General features: G+C 46.9%; 1 protein-coding gene across 1 annotated transcript in view; it reads right to left on the bottom strand.

The window, feature by feature from the left end:
* The window catches only part of GALE (UDP-galactose-4-epimerase), a 138,762-nt gene that overhangs the window by 103,896 nt on the left and 12,921 nt on the right, over positions 1-21,945 (bottom strand). The window contains 3 exon segments of the mRNA XM_029571882.1: positions 4,627-4,740; positions 14,713-14,828; positions 15,055-15,181. Of these exon segments, the coding sequence (XP_029427742.1) occupies positions 4,627-4,740; positions 14,713-14,828; positions 15,055-15,175 (351 nt within the window). The 5' untranslated portion in view covers positions 15,176-15,181.

Here is a 21,945-nt window from a genome sequence, read left to right on the forward strand (position 1 = left end):
TCGCTTCTCTGGAATGCGCCCCTGAGCTATCTGCCTCTCGAGAGAGAAGCAGACACGAGAGAGCCACCAGGGCACTACAGGAAGTGATCTGCCGTGTCATTGCTGTCGTGTCAAAGGCTTGCTTAAGCATGGACTCCAGCTGCCTATCATGCATGTCGTTCAAGGCTGCTCTTCCATCTACTGGGATAGTTTGCTTCGAAACTGCGCAGACCAGGGTGCCCACTTTAGGGAAACGCAAGCGTAATTTGGCCTCTGGGACCAGAGGTTATAGGGCCTCCAATGCCTGGCCTCTTTTAAAGCTGGCTTCCGGGGTGTCCCATTCCAGGTCAATTAACTCCTGGATGACTTTCGGCATCGCGAAATAGCAAGAGCCTTTCCGTAGACACACCAGAATGGAATTCTTCTTTGGCTCTGACATAGGGTCCGTGCCGGGAACTCCCAGTGTCTTCAGGGCCTGGGAAACCAGTGCCGGCAATTCATCTCTGTGGAAAAACCGTAACATGGTTGGATATGGCTCCAGGCCTGGAGGGATTTACCCATCCTCCAATGAGTCTGCATCCCCTTCGTCGTTTGTGGTGTCTGGGTCCCTGTCAGGGATACCCTTGGTGAGGAGAGGCATTTGATAGGGCTGGGAGGGTGAGGCCTTCCCAGCTGGGGCTCAGTCCGGGCAGGGGCAGCAGCTGACTGCACCTGAACAAAGGCTTGAAGGCCCTGAAGGAATTCCACTCAAGAGAAGGTGGTGGGGTCCATGCCTAGGCCAGGAGGAACTGGGGTAGGTACCGCTGTACTGCCCTCTCCCAAAGACAACGCAGTACCGGGATTGTTCAAATCCGGAGTACTATCGGATAAGATCATGGCTGACCCGTCCTCTGACTGGGACGGGCTGGGCTTGGAGAAGTTCTGAAAGTCCAGCCCTCCCTGGGCCTCCTCACAGTGCTGACACAATAAGGATTCAAGGTCAGACTGTACAGTCCTAATATGGCAGGCAGCACAAAGAGTGGCGCTTGTGCTCCTTGAGCCATAGTTCAATGCAGCTTGTGTGTTCAGCCAGCTAGCGCTTGAACCCAAGCAGGCACAAATCCGCTCCGACGCATGTAAGCATAAGCGCCCGATTGTGCGCAAATGTATACGTGTACTTAAACGCGTAGGTATGCCCGCAGTTACGCGCACAGGTGACCGCGTATCTATGTGCGCAGTAGGGCTGGCCCGCACCGCGCATACTGACAGTCTATGGGGGAAAATGGCGCCACACAAAACCACGCACAAGATGGTGCCGCCGTGGTTTGCCACGTGGAGTGCCTCACTGAGCCTGAAGCGAGGCCTAGCCCATCAGAGGGCCACTCAACCCACTCGGAAACCCCCTTCCCTCACCCCAACGGGATTGGGAACATTGTCAGTACGGCGCACCGAGCAAGGAGACCGGAGGAAAGACTTACCAGAGCCCTTCCACGTTCTTCTTTTACTTACCTGGGCTTAGCGCTTATCAGCTGAGCACAGAGACGGTCTCTGGCTGCAGGGGGAGAGGGCTTAGGCCATCACTGCCATGCTCTGCTTCCTGCACCCGCTGCCTTTCAGTTGCTTCAAATTTCTCCTTCCAAAAAACTCGAAGATGCACGTCCACCATCTGCTGGAGACTGAGAATACTGGCAGGCTGGGGTCACTGCAGGGTTATGTTTACTGTGATATCAGCTTGCTCAGTCTCCATCTGCTGGCAGGGGAGCATAAACCCAACTGGTCCTGAGTCCAGTCTACACATAGGAAAACCACATTTTGCATAATTCTCGCTGTCGTCCTCCACCCCCTACCAAGAAAATAGCACATTTTAGCTGTGTGTCATTTTGCCAGCTTCAATCTGACATCTGAAGATGCAGAATCAGGGCATCACATTTTCAAACATTAGTTTGAAGCTGACATAGGAGGTACACACAGGTAAGCAGTACTGCCGTTCTCCTTACAGTGGCAAGACTGCCAGATTTCTGAGGGGTGAATCTTGGACACTTATTCCCTGAAGTGCAAGAAGGGAGGAAGTCTTAGTGGACTCTCCCTATGGAAAATTTTAGTAATCTACTTAAAATATATCTAAAAGCACATGCTTTAAAGTTTTGTTAACACAAAATTTCAGACCAATACAAAAGCCTCCATGCTGGTGGATGTGTCCTGCATACAAAAAAATTAATTACATGCCAGGAAGTCAAAATTAGCCTCCAAAATTAAACTCTTTCCAACTTGCAAATTCTCTGTAGGAAACACATCCAGGTCAGAGACTGATTTATGTCCTAAGTTATTTATACTGGTGCCCTATTACTATTCTCTACGAGACAATAAAAGTTTCCAACCTTTCATGACTGTCTCGCTTTTCTGGCTGACTGCACTTTTTTTTTCTTCTCATTCTCAGGTCTTCTCTGTTCCTTTTTGTTTTCCTCTTTCTGGTGCCTTTTCCCTGAGTGGAAAGTTTAATATTTTCACTTCCCCTGATGCACTCTCTCTCCTCCATTCATAAGAACATAAGAAATTGCCATACTGGGTCAGACCAAGGGTCCATCAAGCCCAGCATCCTGTTTCCAACAGTGGCCAATCCAGGTCACAAGAACCTGGCAAGTACCCAAACATTGGATAGATCACAAGCTACTATTGCTTATTAATTACCATCATAGCAGTTTATGGATTTATCCTCGTGCATTATCTTCCAGAATTCCCCACCCTCAAACCAAGGGTCCTCTCTCTCATCCCTTTTCTCTGCCTATCTTGAGTCATTTCTCCATCTCTATCTTCCCAGTACTTGTCCTCTCTCTCTTTCCCGCTCCATTGTCCTGGTTCTTATCCAAGATCCTTTCTCCCTGCTCTCAGTCTCTGGTCTTCTGCCTCTCCCTTTGTCTGCCCCTTCCTGATTCCCCCTTCATACCTGATCCTCCCCCTTATCTACTATTGCCCAGCTTGTCCTATCAATCCTGTGCCTGTCCCCCCTGCCTCACCGTCAGCAGGAGCAGCAGTGCCTAATACTGTCTACATCCTGTGCAACCTCAAACTCCTAACCTCCTTTAACATTCACCATCTTTTCTACTGCCCCCCCCCCCAAAGCATTCACATCTTCTCCCCTCATATCAACATTCACCCCCTTCCTTTCCCACAAATCATTCTCACTTGGTTGCACCCCTGACTCCCTACTCTGCTGTCATCCAAGTCCTGGCCTGGAGCAGCAACGCTTCAAGTAAACAGAGCACAGCACAGACGAGCCTCCAAGTAAACAGAGCACAGCACAGACGAGCCTCCAAGTAAACAGAGCACAGCACAGACGAGCCCTATACTCCAGGCAGCAGGTAGAGGGCGGGGAGGGGCTGGAAGAGGGAGCAGAGGCTCTTCCCTGCTGCTGTGTGGATCCTCTGGTTACAAGAGATGTGGGGCACTGTCCAACAGAAATCAGCCTGAGCCCGGCCTGTGGCACAGGAAGACCTGGGGCAGCAGCATTGCCCTAGGTACTTTGCGGAGAGGGGGTGTTCTTCCTAGAGACCTTTACCCCAGCTCAGAGCAGGTATAAGAACATAAATTGCTATACTGGGTCAGACTGTTTAGAGTTGTTTAGCTTTACAGACAGTTTTTCTCTGTCTCACCTCTGACATTCTGCAGGCAGACCGTAGTCAGCTCCTAACACCAGTACACATTTTCCTTCAGTCTACAAATAGCTTGGTTTCCCATACCCCCACATCCGTTTCCCCTTCGGGTGACGGCGATTCACAGGTACATGCACTCTGCCAGATACTACGTTTCCCTATGCTGCTACAATGCTACAAGAATAGAACAAGTTTCCAGGGCCTCCAGAGCTCACAAGGCTGAGATCTTGTCCCTACATTTCCCTCTTGATGAATTCCTCACCATTAGAGGAAAGTGAAGAGCACCGGGGCACTGGTAGGCAGGGTTCTTCAGCAGGGATTACAGATTAATGGGAACAGGCACACAAGGGCTCCCAGGGGAAACATCTGAAAACCTTTCAAACATGTAAATTATGACATGTGGCCTGCTGACGAGCATGGAGACTGGATCACAGGGAGAAGAGGTAGCGTTAAAATATCTGCTGAGCATTGCAATTCTGCAAAATCATTACGGTTCAAATGTGTAACCCAGTTTTGTGAGAATGTTTATTTTCAGTAAACTAATTCTACCTGCCCACGAAATAGGTAGTTCCCCCCAGGTCTGCAGATTCCTCTTAATTCTGCCAATTAATCCACTATAATCCACCCAGTATGTAAAACCTTCCTTCACCACCCTAAAATCTGAAAAACAGACCATGATATGTAGCTTGCGATCAATGGGGGGCATTTTGGATTTTTCTAACCTAACCTTGTAACCTGAGAGTGCGCCACACTTCACAAGGAAGTCCCAGACACTGCGGGAGTTAAGGTATAAATCAGTACATCTGCAGAGAGCAAATCTTCTGTTCTCGCCTCCCCCCAGTTCAATACTATGTATTCCAAGGTATGATACAGCATAGCCAGGGGTTCAATAGTCAAGTCAAAAAAAGAGGAGTGACAGAGGGCATCCCTGGTGCATTGCCTGATTTGTTTTAATAATCATTTAACTGAGAGTTGCGTTCCATAATTCGTTTCTTGAAGCCTTGCTCTTGCTCCTTACCTCCATAAGTCTGATGGTTCCTGTAAGATTCACCTTGTAGTATTGCAGAGGCTTCTCAACAGATTCTCCCACTGCTTTTAGCCCTGCAAGATGCAGCACTGCTGAAAACTTGTGCTGGAGGAGAGAAGAGAGATAAAGCCACATCATTAATTCCTTAGTCCATTATGACTAAGGAAAATGTTTTTTACTAAATTAATGGACAGAACTCAAATTCTGTAGACCACAAATTTATTAGGTACAAGTTAAAACACGTGGAAGCAGCAGCACTTACAATATGGATAGGGACTTAAAATTCCCAATCGCTCATTCCTGCTGTGTTAACAGTGTGAAGACATCACTTTACAGTCTATATCTCAATTAAGTATTTGGGCAATAAGCATTAATTATAATGGCTCGATTCTTCTTTTAAAAAGTAGAAGTTTGGATTATGCACACTATTTCCATGTTACTATGAAAAATGTGTACTGATCCTGAGGGAGTACTGAAGAATTCTAAGGGGTCGACTTTAAAAGTGTTGCTCATGCAAAATGCCCGTATAGGAGAGTATATGGGCTGCGCGTGAGCAAAGTGGATTTAAAAGTCGTGATTTGTGCGTGCATGTGAGCAAACAATTAAGGGAGCGGAAAAGGGGCGAGGCCAACTATTAAAACTAGAGGCTGCATAGCTCCAGGTCAACTGGGGGACATGCAGGATGAAGGACCAGAGGGATCTGGATAACCTCAAGACTGACTGGGAAAACTGGAAATGTCCCTCACATGAGCATGTTTTAAAATCTGCTTACAGACTCACGTTAAAGCAGGCAAAGTCCTATAGAAGACACATGAAGTAGGTTTGCTCGAGTAACCTCTTAAAATTAGAAACATACTTACACGTGGTAGGTATATTTTAAACCATACGCACGCAAGATTTAAAATTCAAGCGCATCTCCGCTCGTGCACTGATATGCACCTATGATTTAAAATACACCTACCTTGCCTAAGTACACTCCTAATTTCAAGAGGTTACTCGAAAAAACCTACTTCGTGTATCTCCCATAGGATTTTGCCAGCTTTAATGAGCATATGTAAGTGGATTTTAAAACATGCTCATGCGAGGGACATTTCCAGATTTTCCAATTAGTCCACCAGTTTTTATCACAACTTGCACCAGCAAACAAGAAATTTTAACTGCTTGGTGTTCCTCTTATTATTTTATTTTTACACAGAGAGACAGGGGAAATCACATCCGAGGAATGGGCATCTCGGGGCACAGCAGCAGAGCAGGGGAGAGGGACTGGCACCACCAGTATCACCCACCAAAAGGTCACCGGGAAGGGAACCTAAGCTGACAGAAGAAATCAAGGGGCCAAGCCCCCCTAGGAACCCCAAGAGTGAGGGTGACAGGACTCTCTCCCTGACACAGTCAGTCAATAAAATCTGTTATTATCTGAAATTAGACTGAACGAATACTGGCGTGAGCTTGCCCCAGAAAGAATGAAGAAGAAACCCCAAAGGGAACCACAGGGTGAGCTGTTCCACCTGCCGGAGACAGACAAATACTGAGGGACTTCAGGGTTGGCTCTGTCCTCATATAGGATACCCTTTCAGTTTCAGTCTGTCTCCACCTGCTGGAAAGGAGGCTCAACCCACAGTCTGGCCTAATCCGGGGACGACAGAGAACAAACCAATGCATGTGATACAGTTTTTTTGTTGTTTAAAAAAATAAAATAGAATATCTTGCAGATGGTTAAATATCCAAAATGTCTTAGAATGCAGGAAGCATTAATGAAAGTTCGCTGAGCTTTTGAAATTTTACTTGCATGTTAATATCATCAGCGCATGACTTGTTTCTTACAAGCACTGCAGACTCAAATCACATACTGATACCATCAATGCGTAACTCGTTTTTTTCCAAAGCGTTCAACTCAGGTGGCAAATCAACGAAGTTGTATATTCTTTTTAGCTGAGAACCATTGAGGAAGGTGGTAGCCCATGATTTTAGAACAGAGGTCTGGAAGGGATTCTGATTACTTTCCCTAGACGGCTATACTAGTTTTGGCAAGAAGGATGGTCTCAAACCTTGTGGAGCTCCTAGATAAGGCTTTCTGCATAGCAGAACCTGCAGCCCTGGGATGCATATGGATTGTACTGACTCCTTTGAGGAATCAAGTTCTCGGAAATATGCCCTTTGTGGCTCAACAAGACCACCTGCTCAAGGCCTTTAGTGCCATGACTGGCCCGATTAATGACATAATGTGCTCTATCCCCCACAGAAGACATTCTGTAGTCTACTACACACAGCTACTAGGGTTCTTCCTGAGACCAAGTGCCATCCCGTCATTCAGGCTCACTTCTAGGAAGTCTACGTCTGTGGGACACTGCTTCCTCAAAGGCAAGATCCTGTTTAGAGGAATAATCCACCAAGAAATTCCCCCAAACCTGCAATCTGTTAGGAACGCAGAACTTCTGCACCTTTAATCTAGTTGGTATTACTAAGGTAAAATACCCAATCTTTCACTGGTGTCCCCTTTCATGCATCAGACTACTAGCAGAAACTTGGATGTGTCATTCATTGGCCCTGGCTACTGCCAGGGAAGGCACCATGCTTAGGCAAGTTTGTTAAATCATTTTGGCACTCAGTTGGTCTTCCTTCAACCGGTGCGGAGGGATAGAGGGCTGCCATCTCCAAAAAAAAAAAACAAACAAACAAACAAAGCAGGGGTGGGTAAGAGTATGGGGCAGGGTGTGGCCTGCTTGTTGCGGCGGTTGCTACCCCTGATTGAGCTGGATGTTCACTGGGATGCAGATACGGCGCTGCTCTCTGCATTGGTGGAAGGGTGGAAGGGAGTTGGGGCCGGAGGGTGCTGGAAGCCAATAGTGACGGGTGGGAGGGAGAAAAAAGGGGGGGTGGGGGGGGGAAATGGATAAACTGCGTGGCTTGCTGGGCAGACTGGATGGGCCGTTTGGTCTTCTTCTGCCGTCATTTCTATGTTTCTATGTATGTTTCTATGATAGGATTTCATGATGGAGGTATCTGATTCCCAAACCAGCATTTTTTTTTTCTGGCCACAGACATGGATGTTCTACCTCCTTCCTTCTTATTTAGCCTGTAAGTGGCATTGGTGGAGCCTAGAGAGGGTTGAGCCTTGGCAATGGAAACTTGAGTACATGTCAGCCCCTTGCTTTGCCCTATGACTGCAGAATATTAGCTTTGGTATTCTTCATGCTACCATTAGGTCTGCATGGAGAAACCTTAGGCAATTTACTAGCATATGAAATACCATTGGCCCCGTTGACCCCACATTGGTTTCTGCTGGGGAATCTGACTTAGATTCCTCTTTCTTGCTATGTAGGCTACTGGAGTGGATTTCTTCCACCTACTCAAGTAGAAGCTGCTAGCTGCCCTCTTTCCATGTTGCTATGGCCTTGTCTACAAGAGTTCTGGCTGTGAACAAGACGTGTCCTCTGTCTCTGTTAAACTGTGGAGGAAGGAAATCCCTATTGTAATGGTCTGATCTAGTAGATAAAAAGGAAAAGGAAAATTGGTTCTTACCTGCTAATTTTCGTTCCTGTAGTACCAAGGATCAGTCCAGACCACTGGATTGTGTCTCCCTTCCAGCAGGGGGAGTCAGAGAAAAAACTGAAAAGGCACCCCTCTTACACTGGTGTGCCACCTGTGATCCCTCAGTATATACGATATCAAAGCAGAATAACCAATAAAGGAGAACAAATCCCCAAACATAACAACCAGTGGCTATACAATACGCGCGGTAAAATAAACAAACCGTACAGCCGCATAACGTATCAATCAAGAAGATTCCTTTCTATGTCTGTAAAGAAATCGATATCTAAAGATCTCTGTTGAGGTAAGAAGAAGGAAGAAAACATACAGAAAAACGGACTCTCCAAAAAACCCAAGAGCGGGCATCTGGACTGATCCTTGGTACTACAGGAACAAAAATTAGCAGGTAAGAACCAATTTTCCTTTCCCTGTACCTACCAGGATCAGTCCAGACCGCTGGGATGTACCAGAGTTGCCCTAATTGGGGTGGGATCTGGAGAGTCCCGCACGAAGAACACTGCTGCCAAAACAGTCAACCTCCGGATCCCAGACGTCCACACGATAATGTTTCGCAAAAGTATGCAATGATTTCCAAGTGGCTGCTCTACAAATCTCCTGTGGCGAGACCGACTGGCTCTCCGCCCAAGAGGCCGCTTGAGATCTGGTAGAGAGTGTGCTTTCAAGCCTTCTGGTATGGCACGCCCAGCGCAAAGACAAGTGGAGGAAATGGCCTCATTCAACCACCTAGCAACCGTAGCTTTGGATGCCTTGTGTCCCCGTCTAGGACCACTCAATAAGACAAACAAATGATCCGACAATCGAAAAGCATTGGTCACCTCTAGATAGCGAAGGAGAACCCGGCGCACATCCAACTTATGCAGATCCTTATCCATCGCAGAAGTCGGATCCAAATTCGGGAAGGCCGGTAACTCTACCGTCTGATTGACATGAAAAGCCGATACCACCTTGGGCAAGAAGGAGGGAACGGTCCGCAGCGAAACTCCGGAATCTGAAATACGAAGATACGGATCCAGACACAACAAAGCTTGAAGCTCTGAAATTCGCTGTGCGGAGGTAATGGCTACCAAAAAGACAGTCTTAAGTGTCAAATCCTTCAACATAGCCCGCCAGAGGGGCTCAAAAGGAAGACCACATAAGCCCTTGAGAACTAAATTCAAGCTCCAGGCAGGACAAATTTGTTGTACCGGTGGGCGCAAATGCTTGGCCCCCTTTAAAAAATGGGACACATCTGGATGAGCTGCCAGTGAAAACCCATCAATCTTGCCCCGCAGGCAACCCAGTGCCGCGACCTGCACCCGGAGAGAACTGCAAGCTAGCCCCTTCTTCAGTCCCTCCTGCAGGAAGGATAGGATGTGTGCTACCGAAGCCAGACGCGGGGGGACATTCAATTCTTGGCACCAAGAGTCGAAAACTCTCCAAACACGAAGATAGGCCAACGACGTGGACGATTTCCGTGCTTGCAAGAAGGTAGAAATAACCGAATCCAAATATCCCCTCTTCCTCAATTGCCTCCTCTCATAAGCCAGGCAGCTAGACAAAAGCGATCTGCTCGATTGAAAAATATTGGACCTTGTCGAAGTAGATTCGGAAGGTGGGCGAGACGCACTGGACCGATAGTCAACTAGATCAGATCCGTAAACCACGGCCTTCGGGGCTACAAGAATGACAGACCCCCATGTGGTTCTCTATCCGACGCACGATCTTGCCCACTAGTGGCCAAGGCAGAAAAAGATACAGCAGTATGCCGCGAGGCCATGGAAGAATGAGAGCATCCACTCCTTCCGACCCATGGTCTTTCCGATGACTGAAAAATCGGGGCTCCTTTGCATTTGTTCAAGTTGCCATCAGGTGGAGGTGTGGGACCCCCCAATGACGAGTGAGCAGCCGGAAAGCTGTGTTGGACAATTCCCACTCGCCAGGATCCAGATGCTAGTGGCTGTGAAAGTCTGCCTGCACATTGTCCACCCCGGCTATGTGCGAGGCCGCCAGCTGGACCAGAGGTCGCTCTGCCCACATCATGAGCCTTTCGGCCTCCCAGGCCACTGACCAGCTCCTGGTTCCCTCCTGGCAGTTCATGTAGGCTACCGTCGCCGCGTTGTCTGACTAGACTCACATCGCACGCTGAACTACCACAGGGAGAAAAAAGCGTACCGCCCTGGTTTCCAATCTATTGACCATGTCGCCTGATAACTTGTCCAATGACCCTGAGCGGATTCTGACTGGCAAACTGCTCCCTAACTAGTGAGGCTGGCATCAGTCGTGACTATTACCCATTGCGGCTCCTCCAGGTCCATCCCCTGTAAAAGTGGGCCGGAATCAACCACCAATTGAGACTGGACCTGGCTGGTTCCATCATTGGCAAAGGCAGGCGGAACTCCTCCAATTTCGGATCCCACCAAGAAAGCAATGCGCGTTGTAATGGTCTCATATGCGCCCACGCCCAGGGAACCAAGTACCTGCAAATAATCCCATACTATGGGCAGGGGTAAGGACATGAGCCGACAGATTTGCACCACTAACTTGAGCCTCCTCTCCCGAGTGAGGAAGACCTTGCCTACTGAGGTATCGAAGCGTGCTCCCAGGAAGTTGAGAACCTGAGATGGTACCAACTGGCTCTTGGCAAAGTTGACCACCCAACCAAGGGACTGGAGCTGGAGTAGAACCTTGCTCACTGCTACCCAACAGAGGATCTCCGATTCGGCCCGGATGAGCCAATCATCCAGGTATGGGTGAACCAAGATCCCCTCCCGCCATAGGGCTACCAATACCTTGGTGAAGACCCGAGACGCTGTCGCTAACCCGAATGGAAGAGCTTGGAACAGATAATGCTCCCCCAGGACCATGAACTGGAGAAACCGCTGATGGCGCTCGCATATCCCGATGTAAAGATACACCTTGGTCAGGTCCAAAGAGGCCAAATATTTTCCTGAGTGGATGGCCGCAATGACCGAACGTAGAGTCTCCATACGAAATCGGGGAACCCGAAGTGCTCGGTTGACTGCCTTGAGATCCAATATCGGCTGGAAGGACCCCTCTTTCTTCGGAACTACGAAATAGATGGCGTATCTGCTGGCCCTGCGCTCCTCTGGAGGGACCGGAACAATGGCCCCCAGAGATTTCAAGCGACTCAGGGTTTGCCCGACTACCACTTGCTTGGCCCGAGAGCCGGCGGGAGAAATCAGAAAAAGATCCCTTAACGTGCGGGCAAAATCCAACTCGTAACCGTGTGCGATGATATTTATTTATTTATTTCTAACTTTTTTTTATACCGAAGTTCAGGTAACAGAATTACTTATCACTCCGGTTTACATTATAACAAGTAGAAAACAATGACAACATATGTCTTACAATGAACAAGGGAGTGAACAACTTGGATAATATAACATAACATAACTAGGAACAGTAGCAGTATGCACTATTAGAGTGAAACTAGCGCATGGGGAGGGAGGTTTGCTAATGGGGGGGGGGGGGGGGGGGGGGGGGGGGGGGGGGGGGGGGGGGGGGGGGGGGGGGGGGGAGGGGGAAGGAAGGAAGATATTGAGGACCCACTGGTCCGACGTGATTCTGACTCACTCCTCGAGAAACAGGGAGAGACGACCTCCCACTGCTGGAACCGGGGAGAGGGTCGGAACACCTTCATTGGGACTGCTTAACTTCGGTGGCCCCTTGAGATCCTCCCTCCCGAAATGGCCTCCGACCACGAAAGGAAGTAGGTCACGACTGAGATCTCTGAGTCTGTTGTCGGGCGGGAAAAGCGGGCGGCCACGACTGCCGAAATCTGCGCTGTCCTTGGAAACGGTAACGCGCTGCCCCAAAGGGCCTGGAAGACTTAGGCTTGTCTTCTGGAAATTTATACACCTTATTCTCCCCAAGAGACTTAAGTGCAACAAGTTCCTCCCCAAACAACAATTTTCCCTTAAAAGGAAGATTACCCAACTGAGTTTTGGAAGAAACGTCCGCGGACCAGTTCCGGAGCCAGAGAAGCCGCCTAGCCGAAACTGCTGTGGCCATGTTGCGCGAAGATGCCCGCAACAGATCATATAATGCATCCGCTGTGTAAGCCACCGCGGACTACATCCTATTTGCCTGATCTGCTTCCTCTGGCGGTAACACCTGTGATGTGAGCATTTGCTGGTCCCACCCGAGGGTCACACACTGCATGAGGCTACTGCAGACCGCTGCCCTAACACAGAGCTCTGACACCTCAAAGATGCGCTTGAGGAGGATTTCTAGCCGCCTATCCTGTAATTCCTTAAGAGCCGTCGCTCCCATAACAGGAATGGTGGTCCGCAAGTGACCGACGCGTCCACCTTGGGAATCCTGAGGATATCCAAGGCTTCCTGAGGTAAAGGGTAGAGTTTGTCCACTGCCCGTCCCACCCGCAGGGTCGCGTCCGGAGATTCCCACTCCCGAGTGACCAACTGCTTAAGCATCGGGTGAAAAGAAAAAGTTTGGGGCAGGGCACGCAGCCCCGAGTACTGGTTTTCCCTTAACTGGCTCCAAACTGGGGACTGGTGCCTCCACTTCCAGTTCCTCCAGGACATAGGGGATCAAGGGATCCAACTCCTCCTGGCGAAACAATCGAGAAACCCGGGGTTCGTCCCCTTCTATTGGAGTGGACTCATCAAGACCCCCATCTAGATTTTGGAGGAGAGGATCCAGAAAGGATCCCCAAAGGAGCAGGCTCCGGAGCCCCCCCCCCAGGGGCCGAAAGGGCATCCAGGGACGTGTCCCGCCTTGCAATCTTCGCGGGAGGGGGCTCCTCATCCTGCTGATGAGCTTCCGTCTCCAAAAAAGCCCTATGCATAAGTAAAATAAATTTTGAAGAAAAAACTGATTGGCCCTTTAAGGGATCCGATAGAGGAGGAGGAGGGAGGACCGAGTTCCCTGAGGGGGCAGGCCCCGGATCACGCGGTCGAACGGGAGTCAGCACGCCAGCGACGGACCCAGATGCGATGGCTCGCGACAAAATTGGCCCAAAATCTCCCCCGGACGAGCCCTTCCCCCCCCGGGTAGGCTGTGAGCACAAACCCCATCCCGCGAGAAGCGCAACCCCGCCTCCCCACATGCTGAGCACGATAGCCCTCGTGGCATCCCGGGGGGTTCCAAACAGCGCAGTAGGAAAGAAAAAGGAAGAACTTACAATACCCTGCCGACTCGCGGCCTTCCGGAGCTCTGGGAACGCTGCAGCACCCGAGGAAACTCGTCTCGGGGTGCTGAGGGGAGGGACCGGCCCTCCGGTTAATCCCCCTCCAGAGAGAGACGGCCCTCCAGGAACAAGGCGTTTAGAGCTGCCAGCCCCTGCCTTACCTCTACCTGCTGAGTGAAAAGCCTGGGAAAATAAAACCGCACTGAGCTTTTTTTTTTTTTTTTATACAACCAACTTGCTGTAGCCAAAAGTGTTAACTAAATCATCCAGAGCCTTAGGACTCTGTAAAAAAAAAGATGTAACTAAATTTAAAGAAATTGAAAAATCAGGACCACGGGTTCTGTCAACCCTTCTGCTGAGAGTCAGAGAAAATACTGGGGGATCGCAGGTGGCACAGCAGGTTATATGGGAGGTGCCTTTTCAGTTTGTTTTTTTCTCCGACTCCTTCTGCTGGAAGGGAGACAGAACCCAGCGGTCTGGACTGATCCTGGTATGTACAGGGAATGGCAGATTAAATTTAATGTGGGCAAATGCAAAGAGAAGAATAATCCAAACTATAGGTATATGATGCTGGGTTCTATATTAGGCATCACCATCTAGGAAAAGGATCTCCAGGTCATTGTGGACAATATTTTGAAATCCTCTGCTCAGTGTGCGATGGCGATGAAAAAAGCAACTAGAATATTAGATATTATAATGAAAGGAATGGTAAATTAAATGGAAAACATAATGGCTCTATCAATCCATGGTGTGACCACATCTTGAGTATCGTGTGCTGTCCTGGCTGCCCCATCTCACAAACATACAGCGTAGCTAGAAAAGGTGCAGAGAGAGTAACCTCTATGAGGAAAGGCTAAACAGGTTATGTCTCTTCAGCCTGGAAAAGTGACAGTGAAGAGATGTGAGAGGTGTGGAATAGTAAAGAACAGTTATGAAATCACGAGGAGCCATTATCTACCCTTTCCAATAATACTAGAACTAGGGAACATCCATGAGGCTAACATCTAAAATAAAACAGAGAAAGTATTTTTTCACTCAAGGCACCGTTAAACTGTGCAATTTGTTGCCAGGCAAAAAGCAGTTAGTGTGGCTGGGTTTAAAAAGATTTTGGACAAGTTCCTGGAGGAAAAGTCCATAAACTATTATTAGCCATGCTAGGAGCAGGAAGGACTGGTCTATTCTTTGGGGTCCTCCCAGGTACTTGTGACCTGGACTGGCCACTGTTGGAAACAGGATTCTGGGCTTGAAGGGCCCTTGTTGTGATCCGGTATGGCAACTTATGTTCTTAAGGTGGCATCCATTGCTCTAAATTACTAAATAAGACTAATTAGGAAATCTAAATAACAAAAAAGCTTCAATTTCTTTATGGGATTTACCTTCTGAAACAACATGTGGAGGGCTCTCTCATCCAGTAGATCCAGCTCCTCAAACTCAGTCTTCATCTTCACAATCTCCTCTACGCGCCGAATACTCTCTGGGACATTTGCTTCTCCTAGGACATGTATGGGTACAAATGCTCATTTTACAGAGCCTGAAATCATGTTTTAAACAGATATGAACACAAAGGAAAAGAGCCCATGTAAACTTGTTGTAAGTCACATTTAATATTGACATTCCTGACTGCATGAAGTGTACTTATCAGACATAATTCAAAACCTTTAGGATTGCAACACAGTTAGAAGAAATGATTATTATAGGATGTGTACAACTTTCCTCACCCCTAATAGCATTGTGGAAATTGTCGATTACCACAGGCTGGTAGCCTGCTTCCAGCAACTCCAGGACACAGTGGCTGCCAATGTAACCTGCTCCCCCTGTTACAAGAACCTTTGCTGTCATCTTCACCTGAAATAATAAAATCATCAAAGACAAGTCTGGAGGTGGAAAAATTGACAGGCAAAACATCTGCACTGATAGATATCTCCTGTTTAAACACACATTTCCATTCTCCAATCTTCCCGATTTGCAGAGTCTGCTTGCATGGCAGTTGCTTTTCAAGACACCCAGAACAAATCAACTCTTCTATAATTAATGTACAGGAATGGATAAATTGATAAATTCACAAAATGTGGGCTCAGTAGCTAGCAATAAATGAAAATGTCAACAGCCACATCTCATTTTGTGTCTTGCAGATTGCAATGAATAAAAGATTTCTAACTGTAAAGGGAGGTGGAGGGTTTTACCCCAGACTGAATATTAATCTCCTGGTGTATTTAGTAATAGCTTAGGGTAGAAAAGGCACAGCCACCAGAAAGCCCAGGCAACCGGAGCCTACCTCCAGCCCACAGCATTAAGCAAGGAGCAGGCCACATGAAGGCGAGCTGGTCAGCTGCACGTAGCCTTTGCCCCACCGGCTGGAGGATGTGAGGGCAAGGAACTGCAGCATCAAAATACAGAAGAAAAGTTTTCCCTGGCTCCTCCGCACAAAAATAAAATAAAAATCTGGCAACCAAGTTTTCAATACATTTTTCCACTCCTGCCTGGACACAAGAGGATGGACTGGATCAGCACTCCCGGTCTCACCCGCGCCTGCCCCGGAACAGGAAGTGATAGGAAGTGCAGTGCGCGGGAAGGAGAAAGCCGTGCCACGTGGAGCAGTATCATCAGCCCGGAGTAATCGGCAAAGGAGACTGCAGCAGGAGCCTCCCGCAGCCGATGGGAGGGAGGAGGCGGCGGCTGCTGCAGCTACCATTTGTGCTGGGGGGCAGGAGGTGAGTGAGAGAGAGAGAGAGAGAGAGAGAGAAGACAGCCAGCCTGTAAGTGAGAGCATGTGTGTGATAGACAGCATGTGTGTAAGTGTGTGAGAGAGCATGTGTGTGATAGACAGCATGTGTGTAAGTGTGTGAGAGCATGTGTGTGATTGAGAGAAACTGATCAGAGGTGATGTGTGTGTATATGTGAGACAATAAAAGTGACTGGTCAGGGAGATGACTGGAGTGTGTGTGAGACAGAAAAAGCATGGAAGTGAGAAATCTGGGTATGTGAGAAAGCATGGGAGTAAGAAGCCTGTATATGTGAGAGAGAGCATGGGAGTGAGAAGCCTGTGTGTGTATGTGTGTGCATGCATGAGAGAGACTGGTTGGTAAGGTGACGGTGTGTGAGAGAGACTGGGGTATGTGTGTAAGAGAGAGAAAGTGATTATGGGAATGAGAAGCCTGTGCATGTGGAGAGAGTGAGCATGGGAGTGAGAAACCTGGGTGTGTGTGAGACACAGTATGAGAGTGAGAAGCCCGTACATGTAAGATAGAACATGGGAGTGGGAAGCCTGTATGTATGGCATGAGAGAAACTGTTCAGGAAGGTGACTGGTGTGTGTGTCAGACTGGTTGGGAGATGATTGGTGTGTGAGAGACAGAAACTGGTCTTGGGGGCATGACTGGTATGGTGTGTGTGTGTGAGAGAGACATGGGCACTAAGGAAGAGGACCATGAGTATAGAGCTTAGCCACTACTGCCCCTTCTGCTGTGTGCCACGGCCTGCAGGGAAGAGGACAGGAATAGGAGAACTGCTGGAGGGGGTAAGTAAAGGTGGCTTTTTAAGTTTATCTTTCTTGATTGACTGCCATTTTAAGTATTTAATATTATGAGATGTGTCTGCTTTTTTGAAATATTTTATTGGTGTTTGGAGAATGTTTAATAGTTTTTATGAGTTTTTAATTGTTGGATGTTATTCTGTTCATAGCTGTTTTGAAACATTTATTCTGCTTATTAGTATAGTTTTACAATTATTTCTGTGTGGGGATCTATAGCTGCTTGCTAGTTCTGTTTCCTTAATAGGAGGTGTATTAGTGTTTAGGGCCTGATTTAATATTTGTAGTGTTGCCTTTTCATAGATAGGGTTGCTCCTGTTTAAGTGTATTCCATAATACAGGTGTAACTGTGTGCGGATTAGTTTATGAGCATTACTACAGATCCTGGGAGTATGTTAGGTCGGTTCTGTGTCTGTTACCGAGATATTTTATTAGCATGTAAGTGTTTGTATCAGTCTTATTTGTTGTGTTTTCTCAAGAGGACATGCATTGGTGGTAAACTGCTGTCTTTTCATAAGTAGGGCTATTGAGCCTGGAAGTAGAAGGAGTTTCAGTTGCTGTTACTGAAATGTCACCAGAACCAGAATATCTTTTTTGTAGGGTGAGTTGTATGGGGAATGTCATAATTCTGCTTTACATCCGTTATTGTGTGTCAGGGGGGTTCCCGTGGATGCAAACTGTACTTTTACATCTAGCCCCGTGACGATCATGGGTCAGGGTGTCACGCATGTGAGAACCATCTGTCAGGTGTGTCCCGAAGGAAAAAAGGTTGAGAACCACTGGACTGGATAACCATTCCTATCTTGCCAGAACTCAAATAATCTACTAAATATGTTTGGGTTTCTTTAAAAATACTTTTATTTATTTATTTTAAATCTTTTCTATACCATCGTTAAGATGGATACCGTCACAACGGTTTACAGTAAGGCACATAAAAGTAATGATGCTAAAATATATCAATTTACACAGGTGCCAGAAAGGTTCGGTAACAGTTTGTAATCAATATTAATTGGTAAATGTGATAAATCATGTCCAAATCTCTCTGTATCAGTTTTGAGCAGAAAACTAGCTTTATAATTGTAACTTATCCTTTATTGATGAACGATAAATAAAAACTAAACACATGATTACTGCAATGTGTGTGGGTGTTCAATTGTTCGTATCTTGCATTCCCTGGGTTCTATTCTCCCTTCTACTTACATTTTATTGCTTTTCACAACAAGGTTGTGAATGAGGCAGATAAAATGCCTCATCCAGTTTCCCAACCTTGTAGGAAGCATGGACTCCTTTTCAACCTCCAACAGTGTTGCGGACCCCTGCATGCGTCTCTAAATGTTCACATGCAACTCCAACATCACACAAGAGCATAAGAACATGCCATACTGGGTCAGACCGAGGGTCCATCAAGCCCAACATCCTGTTTCCAACAGTGGCCAATCCCAGTCACAAGTGCCTGGCAGGATCCCAAGCTGCTTATACCAGGGATAAGAAATGCTTTCCAGAAGTCCACCTTAATTGTTAATGGACATTTCCTCCAGGAACTTGTCCAAACCTTTTTTTTTTTTTACATGCAGTTACACTAATAGTTTTCATCACATTTTCTGGCAACAAATTCCAGAGCTTAATTATGCTTTTGAGTAAAAAAAAATATTTTCACTTATTAGTTTTAAATGTTTTACCCGGTAACTTCAATGTGTGTCCCCTGGTCTTTGAACTCTTTGAAAGCGTAAATAACCGATTGAATGTTTACTCTTGCCAGTCCTCTCATTTTATAGACTTTCATATCTTCCCTCAGCCGTCTTTTCCAAGCTGAAGAGTCCTAACCTCTTTAGTCTTTCCTCATGGGGGTATTGCTCCATCCCCTTTATCATTTTGGTTGTCCTTCTCTGTGCCTTTTCTAGTTCTGCTACATCTTTCTTGAGATGTGGTGACCAGAACTGAACACAATACTCAAGATGAGCTTGCACCATGGAGTGATAGAGGCATTGTGATGATATTCTCTGTTTTATTCTGCATTCCTTTCCTAGTAATTCCTAGCATTTTATTTGATTTCTTGGATGCTGAATTTATCAGCAAGGACAAGTTTTCTTTTTTCATTATGTAGTACTCCTTCAGTTCTGCTGCCCCAGTGTCTGAAGGCAGAACTTTTGAAGCAGAAGGAGCTAGTTAATTCAGAATGTATGGATTTTTATGTTATGATTTTCTACATGCACATATTAAGTTTTGTATTAATGGATATGGTGAAAGATTTTGTTAATAAAATATTTTGAGAAACTCATTGGAGCACCTTCATCACAACATCCATCCCTACCCGTTACAGCCTGAATGTTGAGAAAGAAGGAAATTGTTCTTGCAGATTCTCAGAAAGACCCTTCGGACTTCTAGAAGAGATTTTACTAGAAAGCCTTATGGTTGTAAGTGTAGGTTTGTTGCCATTTGCTGTGAGGACAAGGCCCTATAACCTTTCTTGTGTCCCACATAATCACTGCTTGAAAACCTTCTACATCTTTCAGAGCCTGACCAGAAACAAACGCTTTTAAAGTTCACCTCAGTGCTACTGGTGTTCATCATCCCCATCTAGAAGATAAGCTGACCTCTCTCTACAAGTTTAGTAGTAAGATTCAGGCAGGGCTTTCTTCAGGTAAACCTCCCACTGCGAAGGGGTCTGCCCTTCCGGAGGAAGTGGTGAAGTCCAAAACTGAGAAGGACTTCAAAGGGGCATGGGATAAACACTGTGGATCCATCAGGTCTAGAGGAAGTGTATAAAGAGGAGGCAGCAAAACACTGCATGGAGCAGCAGTAGCTACAGAGGCATTCACGGAGGGGGATGCCAGTGGCCAGTGTTCCACCTTCACGGAGCGGAAGGATGGAGGGCTGCCATCTCCATATTAAAAAAAACAAAACAAAAAATAAAACAGGGGTGGGCAAGAGTATGTAAAATTAACGAAGAGTTCATAAGCTATAGGTATTACCAATTATTAGGCTTATTCAATATTTGTTGATAGATAATGTGGCTTTCAATGCATACTTCACTTTCAATACATATCCAGCATAGCTCTCTGCTTCAACGGCAGGGGAGAAGAAAAACTGATACTTCACGCATATCCAGCATAGCTCTCTGCTTCAACGGCAGGGGAGAAGTAAAACTAATACTTCACGTATATCCAGCATAGCTCTCTGCTTCAACGGCAGGTGAGAAGAAAAACTAATAGTTCATGCATATCAAGCATATCTCTCTGCTTCAACGGCAGGAGAGAAGTAAAACTAATACTTCACGTATATCCAGCATTGCTCTCTGCTTCAACGGCAGGGGAGAAGTAAAACTAATAGTTCACGCATATCCATCATAGCTCTCTGCTTCAACGGCAGGGGAGAAGTAAAACTAATACTTCACGCATATCCAGCATTGCTCTCTGCTTCAACGGCAGGGCAGAAGTAAAACTAATAGTTCACGCATATCCAGCATAGCTCTCTGCTTCAACGGCAGGGGAGAAGAAAAACTGATGCTTCACGCATATCCAGCATAGCTCCCTGCTTCAACGGCAGGGGAGAAGAAAAACTGATACTTCACGCATATCCAGCATAGCTCCCTGCTTCAACGGCAGGGGAGAAGAAGAAAGGGTTCGCACTCACAAAGCGGGGAGTAGCTGGCTTGTTACGGAGGTTACTACCCCAAACCAAATGTGCCTGATACTTCACTTTCGATGCATATCCAGCATAGCTCCCTGCTTCAACGGCAGGGCAGAAGTAAAACTAATAGTTCACGCATATCCAGCATAGCTCTCTGCTTCAACGGCAGGGGAGAAAAAAAAACCTGATACTTCACGCATATCCAGCATAGCTCCCTGCTTCAACGTCAGGGGAGAAAAAAACCTGATACTACACGCATATCCAGCATAGCTCTCTGCTTCAACGGCAGGGGAGAAGAAAAACAACCAATAAGGGCTGAATAACATAGTCTGGGTAAACAAATAAGTATGGGTGTAGCTTGCTTATTGCGGCGGTTACTACCCCTAACTAATCAAGCTTGATATTTCACTTGGATGCAGCTCCATCACTGCTCTCTACATTAATGGTGGGGGTGGAAGGGAAATAGAACCAAAGAGCTAAGAGAAACAGATAAGTATGAGAAAAAAAGAAGTGTGAGGCTTGCTGGGCAGACTGGATGGGCCAATTGGTCTTCTTCTGCCGTCATTTCTATGTAACATAGCTATTAACCCAGCTGCTGAACGTCCCTTGTGAGTGTCTGAATTCTCATGCACTCAAGATAACCCACCTAGAACTTCCTACTTTGGCCTGCACTTATCCATCTTATACAAACTTTCATCATCAGAGGAAGCTTCTGTCTATGTATCCTAAGTTCCTGCTTAAGGGGGTGCCAGATATTCACCTTCCAACAATATTCCCGAGAACAAATGTCCTCAGAGGTGAAAAAGCTTTACATAATTTGGACTGAAAAAGAGGCTTAGCCTTCTCACTGAAATGGGCTAAAGCCCACAGCATGGCCACACAGCTGTTTGTTACTTTTGGCCCAAATAGGCCTGGGATTACTGTAATCAAATACATATTAATTGGATAGCAGATTATAGCTCCTTCTGTGATGCCCAGGCAGGCCTGTCTATGGGTTTGGATTTTGGATTTTCTTTCCAAGTCTGAGCTCCAGCTGAGTTTCAAATCAGGTTCAGATTGTTTCAGCCTGTTCCCCAGACTTTAGTTAAAGCTTTTTCCTACACCGTCTCTGCATCTAGATGATCCAGACCTCTCCAGAAGGAGCCTAGTCCATCCACTCTGCTCCAGGAGGTGTTCGGTCCAGCCATTTCAGCTCAGTTCCAGAAGAGATGCTGTTCTAGCATCCCAGTGCCATCCAGCACCAGAAGGATACCAACACAACGGCCCAGCACCCCAGAAAACCGGACTCAGTGCCTCAGAGAACTTGATCCAACGTTCTGGTTCAAGACCACTGCTCAAGATAAAACCCTGATTCTACAGTTCTGTTCCAAGCACCTTTGTCTCCCTTGAAACGTGGACTCCATCGACTGCAATTCTAGAAAACAGAGTACCTACTTGACCACAACCCCCAT

This window comes from Rhinatrema bivittatum, chromosome 11 (assembly GCF_901001135.1).
Source record: "Rhinatrema bivittatum chromosome 11, aRhiBiv1.1, whole genome shotgun sequence".
In the NCBI taxonomy this organism is placed as follows: Eukaryota; Metazoa; Chordata; class Amphibia; order Gymnophiona; family Rhinatrematidae; genus Rhinatrema; species Rhinatrema bivittatum.